The sequence below is a fragment of the Erythrolamprus reginae genome, chromosome 10 (genome assembly GCF_031021105.1).
Source record: "Erythrolamprus reginae isolate rEryReg1 chromosome 10, rEryReg1.hap1, whole genome shotgun sequence".
Lineage (NCBI taxonomy): Eukaryota > Metazoa > Chordata > Lepidosauria > Squamata > Dipsadidae > Erythrolamprus > Erythrolamprus reginae.
Window position 1 is genome coordinate 7677946 of NC_091959.1, and position 12618 is coordinate 7690563.

The following is a 12618-nucleotide window of genomic DNA, read 5'->3' on the forward strand; positions in this document are numbered from 1 at the left end:
AACAACAACAACAACAACAACAACATCCACAACCGCAACCACAACAGCAATATCCACAACAACAATAACAACAGCAATGTCCACAACAACAATAACAACAACTACTACTAAAGCATAGACACGATGCTGTGGCACAGATGATCCACTGGAACTTGTGCCAAAACTACCATCTATCAGGGGCAAAGAACTGGTGGGATCATAAACCCCAAAAAGTGGTCGAAAATGAGCAAGCAAAACTTCTGTGGGACTTCCGACTTCAGACTGATCGAATTCTGAGGCAGAACACACCAGACATCCTGATTGTGGAGAAAAAGAAAGTATGATTCATTGACATCGCAATCCCAGGAGACAGCAGAATTGAGGAGAAGCAGTTAGAGAAATTTGCAAAATATGAAGATCTGAAAATTGAGCTGCAACGACTCTGGCATAAGCCAGTGAAAGTGGTCCCAGTGGTACTTGGCACGCTGGGCGCAGTGCCAAAGGATCTCACTGGACATTTGAAAACCATCAGAATTGACAAAATCTCCATCTGTCGATTGCAAAAGCCACTTTACTGGATCGGTACACATAATTCGCTGCAGTCCTAGGTGCTTGGGAAGCGCCCGACTGGTAATGAAATACGAAATCCAGCATAGTGATCTTGTTTGCTGTGTTGTATTGCCAATAATAATAATAATAATAATAATAATAATAACAACAACAACAACAACACATACAAATCATATCATATATTATACTGGGTATGATAACAGAAACATTAAATTTACAAGTTTAATCAATTGTGCCACTGACATCATAAATCCATGCCGGTTGACAAGCACCTAAAATCTGATAATGTGACCACAGGGATGCTACCATAGTCATAAATACAAAGTTGTCAAGTCACTTTTTTCACTGCTGTCATAACTGCGGATGATCTTTAAACAAACGGTCCTAGCAGTAGTGGGATTCAACTTTTTTTACTAATGGTTCTGTGGGCGTGGCTTGGTGGGCGTGGCTTGGTGGGCGTGGCTTGGTGGGCATGGCTTGGTGTGCACGGCAGGGGAAGGATACTGTACACAGAATAGATGGGGTGGGGCCAGTCAGAGGTGGTATTTACCGGTTCTCTGAACTACTCAGAATTCCTGCTACCAGTTCTCTGAGCTGCAGATTGCTGGAGAAATTACACACACATTTTACACTCCCTGCAAGGGTTTGTAAATAGCACATAACATGTGTCTACATCCACAAATTTAGTCCATTGGTAGTCGCAAGGATTTCAGCTCAGATACAACCCGTCTCCGAAAGCAGGGCCCCCTGAACTTTGGTCCGTGTACCGGAACCGGGCTGCGGCATGCCAAAAACCAGGCCATGCAACCAAGCGAAGCCCCATTCCTGTTCTGTCGAGCTCTGGTAGAATCCTCCCAAAAATGCACAGATACAATTTCAGACACACACACGTTTGAAAATTCAAAACAATGTTCTTTATACCGAAAATGCAAATAAACAGAGCACTCTTTTTGTATAGCAAAGAGCACTCGTCTCCAAACAAACTGGTAATTTGTACAAGTCCCTTATCAGTTCTAAGATACTTAGCTTGCAGCTGTGAGGCAATTCACAGTCCTTCTTTCACAAAGTGAAACACACTTTGCTCTGGGTTAGTTTCAAAGCGGGGGGAAATCAGCACACAAAGATCAAAGTCAGCAAGGCAGGCACGAAACACAAAGATCAGATAATCCTCCACAATGGCCAAACCCACAGGCTGCTATTTATAGCAGCCTCACTAATAACCACAGCCCCACCCAACCACAGGTGGCCTCATTTTCTTTGATAATAATCTCTCAGTTGTTGTTGCCTATGCATCGCTCTCCGCATGCGTGGCTGTATCATTAACTCTTGTTCTGAATCCAAGGAGGAGCTAGATAATTGATCTCCTTCTGAGCTGTCTGCCCCACTCTCCTCCTCCCTGTCACTCATGTCTTCTTGGTCAGAGGAGCCTTCATCAGCAGATTCCACCCGGGGCAAAACAGGCCTGTAGCATGTGGATGTCTCCCCCACATCCACAGTCCTTGGGGCAGGAGCAGGGCCAGAGCTAACCACAACACATCCGTGGGTTGCAAACAACATGCAAAACCACGGACCCTCCAGTCCATGGAGAAACTCTCTCAATGGGACAACTGCTGGTGCCCAAAAGGTCGGGTGGGTAGGTGCAAGGCACTGTTTTAAATTCAAAAGGATGCTTTCAATAACATGGCCCTTTCCCGCTTCATATCAGATGCAACATCAGCTACCTCGAAGAATGGCTGAAGGAGAAGAACCTGCAGAGTGGCCCTTTAAAAGAGACGCTGGAGCCTCTTTCACAAGCCGCCTGGCTTCTTCAGGTCAAAAAGACCACAGAGGAGGATGCCAAAGAGATCTCGGAGCATTGCACAACCCTCTCACCTATGCAGGTATTGAATTAAGAAATTCAATCAAATCAATGCTACCTGGACTGGGGTGGTGGTGGCGTTTTGGTAGCGAAAATGGAGCTGACTTGGGATGTAGTTTGTCAGTGTTGAGGGAATTATTTGTTTAGCAGAGTGATGGCATTCGGAAAAAAATTGTTCTTGTTGTCTTGGTGGGCAGTGCTCTATAGCGTTTTGAAGGTAGGAGTTGAAGCAGTTTGTCTACTCTACTCTACTCAACTCTACTCTACTCTCTACTCTACTTTACAAACTGAAGCAGTTTGTCTACTCTACTCTACTCTATTCTACTCTCTAGTCTACAAACTGAAGCAGTTTGTCTACTCTACTCTACTCTATTCTACTCTCTACTCTACAAACTGAAGCAGTTTGTCTACTCTACTCTACTCTACTCTCTACTCTACTTTACAAACTGAAGCAGTTTGTCTACTCTACTCTACTCTACTCTGTACTCTACAAACTGAAGCAGTTTGTCTACTCTGCTCTGCTCTACTCTACTCTACTCTCTACTCTACAAACTGAAGCAGTTTGTCTACTCTACTCTACTCTCTACTCTACTCTACAAACTGAAGCAGTTTGTCTACTCTACTCTGCTGTACTCTATACTCTACTCTACAAACTGAAGCATTTGTCTACTCTACTCTACTCTATTCTACTCAACTCAACTCCAATTTTATTTCCCATTCAGACTGCAATTTGCAGACCTTAATTTCTTTTAATCCTACCCACAGATAGTAAAGATCCTCAATTCCTACACTCCCATTGATGATTTTGAGAAAAGGATACCTCCATCCTTTGTTCGTAAAGTCCAGGTATGATTCTGACTGCAGTACCCTTTGTTTCCCCCCCCTGGTATTTTTGGACTTTTAAGTTTTTAAATGCCAAACCTCTTGAGACCCCTTCTGTTTGAAAAGTAGCATGTAAATGAAGTAAATAGATTTTTTTTAAAGGGAACACTTAAGCAACACAATATAACTCCTGGTAAATCAAACGTTTATGAAATCAAACTGTCCACTTAGGTAGCAACACTGATTGACCATCAATTTCATAGGCTTTTGTGCACATTCAACTTTGCACAGAACGAAGTATTCAATGGCGAATATTTCATTCATTCAAATCTAGGATGTGTTCTTTGAGTGTTCCCTTTATTATTATTTTTTGAGCAGTGTCGTTTGGAATTTTAAATAGTTACGCAATTTCTAATTTAATTGATTTTCATTGTAACTTACTATTTTTTAAATATTGTAAGCTGCCCCGAGTCTTCGGAGAGGGGCGGCATAGAAATCCAATCGATCGATCAATCAGTCGATGGATGGATGGATGGATGGATGGATAGATGGATAGATAGATGGGTGGATAGATAGATAGATAGATAGATAGATAGATAGATAGATAGATAGATAGGATAGATAGGATAGATAGAAAGATAGGATAGATAGATGGATGGATGGATGGATGGATGGATAGGATAGATAGATAGATAGATAGATAGATAGATAGATAGATAGATAGATAGATAGATAGAAAGATAGATAAATAGATAGATGATTGATAGATAGATAGATAGATAGAAAGATAGATAGATAGATGATAGATAGAAAGAAAGAAAGAAAGAAAGATAGATAGATAGATAGATAGATAATATAATTTTCTGACCGCTCAAGAAATAGTGAGACACAGGAAGGGTTTGTTGCTACTGGTGTTTCCCCAGTGCTTATAAATCAATAAAATAAAATAAAATAAATTCTTTTCTGTGGGAAACGGGTCCAAGTGACTCTTTGAGTGTTTAAGGTTGCTGGCCCCGATCCAGGCAATTGTTAACCTTCTCTTCATTCTAATTTCAGGGAATGCTGAACAATAGACCGAATTCCACCCAACTAATGCTCGATACCAAATACCTCTTTCAAGTAACATTTCCCTTTACACCTTCAATACATCCGCTGGAAATGATAGAAATCCCCAGCAGCTTCAAACTTGGCTTCCTCACTAGAATATAGTTTCAAGAACTAATGCATTCTAAATCCACCCTTTCCCAAAGAGAAAATGCAGACTGCTCGGTGATGCTTCCATAAATCTTCTGACGCCGATACCTAGTTTGCAACGCTGATGATGTTACCTAGTTTGGTAATGAAAAGTCAGCAAGAAGAACACCAAAGGACTGCGCTATAAAGCTTTTTTAAAATGGGCATTAAGTCCAGGGGAGCAATAGGGACTTTAAGAAATGGAATACAGTGTCCCCTTGATTTTCGCGGGTTTGAACTTAGCGAAAAGTCTATACGACGTTTAAAAAAAAAAATTAATTAAAAAATACTTCGCGGGTTTTCCTCCTATACCACGGTTTTTCCCACCCGATGACGTCATATATCATCACCAAACTTTCATCCACCTTTAATAAATATTTTTTGTAATAAACTTTAATAAATAAGCATGGTGAGTAATAATCTAAATGGTTGCTAAGGGAATGGGAAATTGCAATTTAGGGTTTTAAAGTGTTAAGGGAAGGCTTGTGATACTGTTCATAGCCAAAAATAGTGTATTTCTGAAGTTAGTTGGGGGAATGATCAAAGGCAACATGAGAAAATATTATTTTACTGAAAGAGTAGTAGATCCTTGGAACAAACTTCCAGCAGACATGGTTGGTAAATCCACAGTAACTGAATTTAAACATGCCTGGGATAAACATATATCCATTGTAAGAAATAGTATAAGGGCAGACTAGATGGACCATGAGGTCTTTTTCTGCCGTCAGTCTTCTATGTTTCTATGTTTCTATTTACTTCCGCATCTCTACTTTGCGGAAATTCTACTTTCGCGGGCGGTCTCGGAACGCATCCCCCGCGAAAATAGAGGGAACACTGTACTGTGGATTTTGTTACCTTGCCTCTAGGCTAGCACTTCTTAAACTTTAGCCACTTTAAGGTAGGTGGACTTCAACTCCCAGAATTCTGACCAGATGGGGGAATTCTGGGAGTTGAAGTCTATATTGCTATGTTTCAGAAACACTGCTCCAGATTATTTCATATTGTACCTAATAGTAATTTATAATTTTATAAATTAAATTTATAAATAGGTTTATAAATGAAGGACTATTTCTACAACGAAGGACCAACAAATGTATCTTTTTCTTTTATGTACGCTGAGAGCATATGCACCAAGACAAATTCCTTGTGTGACCAATCACACTTGGCCAATAAAATTCTATTCCATTCAATGAAGAGCTTATTTTAACCTAGAGCATTTGAAACACATCTTAGAGAATTGCACCATTGTATATATAGGGACTAAGACAGGAGTTATAATAATAATAATAATAATAATAATAATAATAATAATAATTTATTAGACTTGTATGCCGCCCCTCTCCGAAGACTCGGGGCGGCTCACAACAACGATAAAAACAATATTATAATGGCACAAATCTAATATTAAAAAAATAAAAACCCTATCATAATTAAAAACCAGTTTTGTTAGATCTTTCGTGTGTGCATGGCATGTGTACAATGATAGACAGTGCCACTGATGAAATGACAATATTCCACTAGATATTGTGTCAGGTCATTGTCACACCGATAAGTTAACTTCCTACTTAGCTTTTTCTAGGTCATTCAAAACTGGCTAAATGTGTGTACCTGTTACAACTTTCATAATTAAAAAAAAAAAGAATTAATCCTTTGTATATGACAATGGGGGCAAGACATTTATATGCACAACGGTTAAAAGATAAACAATTCCCTCCACTCCAGCGTGGAATTTGGAATTAATGGAATTAGTAGAAATGGCAACGTGATTATTTTGATAAAAGCGAAAAGTATATTCAGTTTTGCTTCTAGAGGGAGATCCCTCGATACTTATCCTTAATTGGTTCCAAAAACTATGACAACCAAATATTTTTTCCCATAAGAAATAATGCAGCGAATCCCAAGGCAGCCAACCCTGACAAGTTCTAGCTTGTGAGTTGGGTACCAAACCAACAAGTACTGAGACAAAATTTGCATCAAAATATGTTGAGTACCAAATCCAATGAGTTCTTGGAGGCCATGTAAGGGCTTCTTGCTTGAGAAAAATGAAAATGAAGGACTGGTTTTTTTAGTGTTCGATGATTTGTTATGATTGTAGAAATATTGTGGGTTGTTATTCTTGCTAATGAATACAGTGGTACCTCTGCCTAAGAACGCCTCTACTTAAGAACTTTTCTAGATAAGAATCGGGTGTTCGAGATTTTTTTGCCTCTTCTCAAGAACCATTTTCTACTTACAAACCTGAGCCTCCGAAACTGTAACCGGAAAAGGCAGGGAGAAGCCTCTGTGGGGTCTCTCTAGGAATCTCCTGTTAGGAAACAGGGCCAGAAAAGGCGGGGAGAAGCCTCTGTGTAGCTTCTCTAGGAATCTCCTGGGAGGAAACAGGGCCTCCACCCTCAATCGCATGCATTTCTACAGTCGCACACATTATTTGCTTTTACATTAATTCCTATGGGAAAAATTGCTTCTTCTTACAAACTTTTCTACTTAAGAACCTGGTCACGGAACAAATTAAGTTCATAAGTAGAGGTACCACCGTACCTATATAGATGTATATTGTATATTTTTGATGTTCATGTTTAAACTTAAGAGTAAGTGGTGTTTAGGATAAATAATTCCAATGCTATTTGATTGTTTAATTTGTATGCTTCGATACAATGCGTCATTGTTTTAACTTAAGAGTAAGAAGTTACTTTATATTTGTATCTATGTTGAAGAAACTTCAAAGTCAATCCTTTTTTTTCTTGTCACTTTTAAGCCCTTTCCCCCTTTTTGATCTCCTCTCCCCTCTCCTTTTCTGTTATTTGTAAATTCATCTTTTTTTGAAAATACTGTATAATAAAGTTTATCTTAAAAAAACCAATTTTTTGAAGGCAAAAAACAGCAGAGAGAAAATTTTTCCCCTTAGCCTCCTCTTCATACCTAACTTACAAACCTTTCTGCATCGAATTGAGATATTGAACTGAACAGGTGAAACAGGAAGCATCTTACTGTATTTTTTGGACTATAAGAGGCACTGGATTATAAGACGCACCTTAGTTTTTGGGAGGAAAATAGGGGGGGAAATCCGTTTACCAGATATTCATCTGACTAGCATTCTTCGTCTGGTCAACATCAGCACATTATCTTATTCCCTGGTTAGGACTTAAAAAAATTTATTCAGAGAGAGTAACAATGAAAGAGCTTGCAAGCCATTAAGAGCTGGGAACCTCATTAGCACCTGGAAAGAAACATTTGGAGTAAGTAGAAAAAAAACATGCAAAGACTTAGGGCTTGGAAAACATTCTTTGCAGAGAGTAATAATGAAAGAGCTTGCAAGTGGGTAAGAGCTGGGAACATGGTTAGCACCTGCTTAGGGCTGGAAAGAAACATTTGGAGCAAGTAAAGCAATGAAAAAAATTCCTACAAATACAGGATTTGGAAAACATTCTTTGCCGAGAGTAACAATGAAAGAGCTTGTAAGTGGGTAAGAGCTGGGAATATGATTAACACCTGGTTAGGGCTGGAAAGAAACTTATTCTGAGCAAGTTAGAGCAATGAAAAAAACCCTGCAAAGACTTAGGGTTTGGAAAACATTCTTTGCAGAGAGAAACAATGAGAGCTCCTGCAAGGTAAGAGCTGGGAAGACCGTTAGCAGCTAGTTAGGGCTGAAAAAAAGGCTACATTTGGAGTATAAGATGGATTCAAATTATCACCCTCTTTTAAGGAGAAAAAAAGAGGCGTCTTATACTCTGAAAATACGGTAATTCAAGAAGTCCCAATTTCTCTTTTGTGTTTTCTTTTAAACCTTTCCTTTTAGGGGAAAAGGTGCAGACGTTGTATAGGTTTCAGAGGAAAAGGTGCAGACATAGAATAGAATACTTTATTGGCCAATAAAGAATTCTATTCTATTCTGTTCTGTTCTGGGGAACGGAACGACTTACATTCCTTGTATTCATCTGAAGTCAGAACTGAAGAAGCTTCTTAGATAAGAAGCGAAACGTCTTCCAAGAAAAACAAGAAAGTCCAGTTGCCTATTGAAAAAACGCACCTTTGGGACAACCATGCCCCGAATTCAGAGACAATTAGGAATGGAGACCCTCCCACATGGAGGGATGATGGGCATTGCACTGCTTCAAAATTCGAGGCCAAAGATGGCAGAGTTAATAGGAGAAATACTGCAAGCAGACCCACAAGAACGTATCAGAGAGAGAGACGAAATTTACCGAGTCCAAACGGGCTATGCAAGACGACCCAACTTACCAAGAGAAGTCCACGTCAAGTTTGCAAGAAGAGTAATTAAAGACGACATCTTAAAAAAGGCGAAAAATCAGACATGTTGGTTATGACCTTTAAAGCCCTTCATGGCATCGGACCAGAATATCTCCGAGACCGCCTTCTGCCGCACGAATCCCAGCGACCGATTAGGTCCCACAGAGTGGGCCTTCTCCGGGTCCCGTCAACTAAACAATGTCGGTTGGCGGGCCCCAGGGGAAGAGCCTTCTCTGTGGCGGCCCCGGCCCTCTGGAACCAACTCCCCCCGGAGATTAGAACTGCCCCTACTCTCCCTGCCTTCCGTAAAGCTCTCAAAACCCACCTTTGTCGTCAGGCATGGGGGAACTGAAACACCTCCCCCGGCCATGTACAATTTATGTATGGTATGTTTGTGTGTGTGCTTGTAAATATAGTGGGGTTCTTTTTAAAACTATTTTAAATACTTAAATTTATTGAATTTATTTGGATTTGTACGATTGTTTATATTGTTTGTTGTGAGCCGCCCCGAGTTCGCGGAGAGGGGCGGCATACAAATCTAAATAATAAAGAAAGAAAGAAAGAAAGGAAGGAAGGAAGGAAGGAAGGAAGGAAGGAATGAATGAATGGAAAGATATTACAATTTTGAAAATAGTCCCAAAGAGGGTAAGAGAAAGTAGAAGAGAGTATTATTTTCTTACAAGTGTCTTAATCAAAAATAATATAGTCTTTCGTTGGTTAGTACCATAAGGGCTTATCCTGACATGGCAAGCTATGAAAGTCAAGATAGAGAGTGTGGACGAAGCAAGAACTTTTTTCGCCCAAAGTGGACTGAGCAAAATTGACCAACCAAAATTCGAGGCCAAAGAAAGGAATGTATTCCAGCTCCATCGAATGACCCATTTGCTAGAATTTTCTTCAACTATTTCAACCAATTGTGTCTGGAACTTCAAAGAGCATTGCCAGGTCCTTCTATATGATGCAGGGCTGCTAAATCCCTCTTAAGTAGATTAAATCATCCTTAAATTCTTCCTTCTGCCTTTTAAATAGCCCACTGATTAGCTTGTTGCTTTCCTGACACTTCAAGGTAGCGTTGTGGGTGAGAAAAGGTAAGAAATAGCCTTACTATTTTGGATTACAAGCCTAAATTATCTATAGAGTAATGCTGAAGTGTTCTCCCTCCCCCCCAATAAAGTCTGATTTTGTTTTGTTCTTAAAAGTTTCTATCCTTGGAACAAACTTCCAGCAGACGTGGTAGATAAATCCACAGTAACTGAATTTAAACATGCCTGGGATAAACATAGATCCATCCTAAGATAAAATACAGGAAATAGTATAAGGGCAGACTAGATGGACCATGAGGTCTTTTTCTGCCATCAGTCTTCTATGTTTCTATGTTTCTTAAACATTTAAAAAGTCAGACATGGAAATGTATACCATTTCTTTCTTCACAACAGTTTTGCATTGTTGTTACAGTTTGAATTGTACAGTTTTTTTACTCTTTCATTTATTCATTTCCATTTATGTACATTTCATTTCTATTTATATACATTATATATACAATCTATATATATTACACAATTCTATTTATATACATCATATACAGCAGCGTTTCCCAACCGGTGTGCCGCGGCACACTGGTGTGCCGCGAGACATGGCTAGGTGTGCCGCCAAGCTTCAGCTGGGCGGGGCGCTGCCGGTACTTCCGTCCTGGGGCTCCCGTTCGCAGCTGTCCCCCGCCTCCTGCTCGATGCCGCGGTTTTCGGCGCTCTCCTGCTGGGCCCCAAAGAAGGAAGGCAGGAAGAAGGAGAGCTCCATTCTTCGCACCTTTTTCCCGTCTTCTTTCTTTGGGGCCCAGCAGGAGAGCGCCGAAAACCGCGGCATCGAGCAGGAGGCGGGGGACAGCTGCGAGCGGGAGCCCCAGGACGGAAGTACCGGCAGCGCCCCGCCCAGCTGAAGCTCCTCTGGCGTCGACGGCAAGTGTCCGATGGGAGTGGGGGGGGGGGTGGCCGCAGCGGCCGCAGGCAGTCGGGGGAGATGGCGGCGGCGAGAGGGATCGCTCGCTCGCTCGCTCTCAGCTGACTGCAAGTGGGAGCCCTGACGGTGGCGGTTGGACGTGCTGCTGGACGTCGTACATGCTGGCGCTGCGTGCCTGGCATATACGGTGTCCAGCACCACGTCCAGCTGCCGCCGTCAGGGCTGCCGCTTGCAGTCAGCTGAGAGAGAGAGAGAGAAAGAGAGACATATAAGAGGCAGAGAGAGAGAGAAAGAGAGACATAGCAAGAGAGGCAGAGAAAGAGAGACAGAGCAAGAAAGAGAGACAGCAAGAGAGGCAGAGAAAGAGAGATAGAGAAAGAGAGAAAGAGAGACATAGCAAGAGAGGCAGAGAGAGAGAAAAAGAAAGAGAGACATAGCAAGAGAAAAAGAGAGACTTAGCAAGAGAGGCACAGAGAGAGAGAGAGAAAGAGAAAGAAAGAGAGACATAGCAAGAGAGACAGAGAGAGAAAGAGAGATAGCAAGAGAGGCAAAGAGAAAGAAAGAGACATATAGCAAGACAGTGAAAGAGAGAGAGAGAGCAAGAGAGAGAGAAAAAAGCAAGAAAGAGATAGCAAGAGAGACAGAGAGAGAGAGCAAGGGAGAGAGAAAGACATAGAGGAAGGGAAGGAGGGAGAGAGAAAGAGAGCAAAAAAGAGAGGAAGAAAGAAAGAAAGAGGGATGGAGAGAGAATGAAGGGAAGGAAGGAAAAGAGAGAAAGAGGGAGAAATAGAGTGAAAGGGAGGAAGAGAGAGGGTTTTTTTGTCCAAACTTTTCTTTAGCCCGCCCCCCCCCCTTTCAGTGTTCCCCAGGATTTTGAAAATACGAATAATGTGCCGCGGCTCAAAAAAGGTTGGGAAACACTGATATACAGTGTTCCCTCGATTTTCGCGGGTTCGAACTTCGCGGAACGTCTATACCACGTTTTTTCAAAAATATTAATTAAAAAATACTTTGCGGGTTTTTCCCCCTATACCAGGGTTTTTCCTGCCCGATGACATCATATGTCATTGCCAAACTTTCGTCTGCCTTTAAAAAACATTTTTTAAAATAAGCTTTAATAAATAAACATGGTGAGTAATAATCTAAATGGTTGCTAAGGGAATGGAAAATTGTAATTTAGGGGTTTAAAGTGTTAAGGGAAGGCTTGGGATACTGTTCATAGCCAAAAATAGTGTATTTACTTCCGCATCTCTACTTCGCGGAAATTCGACTTTCGCGGGCGGTCTCGGAACGCATCCCCTGCGGAAATCAAGGGAACACTGTACATCATATAAGGGTACTCTATCTCTACATTATTTCTATTTCCATTTTATTTGTTTATTTTTAATAGAAACATAGAAGATTGACAGCAGAAAAAGACCTCCTGGTCCTTCTAGTCTGCCCTTATACTCTTTCCCGTATTTTATCTTAGGACGGATCTATGTTTATCCCAGGCATGTTTAAATTCAGTTCCTGTGGATTTATAATATATTCTAACAACTCCTTTATCCTCTTTGTTGCATTATTCTCTTATCCTTTGTGTCTTTCCTCTAATCACTCATACCATTTTCCCCACACTTTATAATATTGTTTCCTCCTTTTCTTGTATCTCCTATGTGAGTTTGTTCCATTTCAGCGCATTCTAAGTCTGTCTTTTCTAATCATTTTTATTTATTTATTATTTATTACTTAGATTTGTATGCCGCCCCTCTCCGAAGACTCGGGGCGGCTCACAACACATGGAAACAAATCATAAATAATCTAAATTTAAAATTTTAAAGATTTAAAAAAACCCCATATACTAACAAACATAGACACAAGCATACCATATATAAGTTAAACATGCCCAGGGGAAGATGTTTCAGTTCCCCCATGCCTGACGGCAAAGGTGGGTTTTAAGGAGTTTATGGAAG

General features: G+C 40.7%; 1 protein-coding gene across 1 annotated transcript in view; it reads left to right on the forward strand.

Annotated features, from left to right (window-relative positions):
• Positions 1–4863, forward strand: part of MYO5C (myosin VC) — a 67811-nt gene extending 62948 nt beyond the window's left edge. Inside the window, exons 39-41 of the mRNA XM_070763070.1 lie at positions 2255–2429; positions 3173–3253; positions 4286–4863. Coding sequence (XP_070619171.1) covers positions 2255–2429; positions 3173–3253; positions 4286–4438 — 409 coding nt within the window. The 3' untranslated portion in view covers positions 4439–4863. The remainder of the gene's footprint in view (positions 1–2254; positions 2430–3172; positions 3254–4285) is intronic.
• The last annotated feature ends 7755 nt before the right edge of the window (positions 4864–12618 follow it).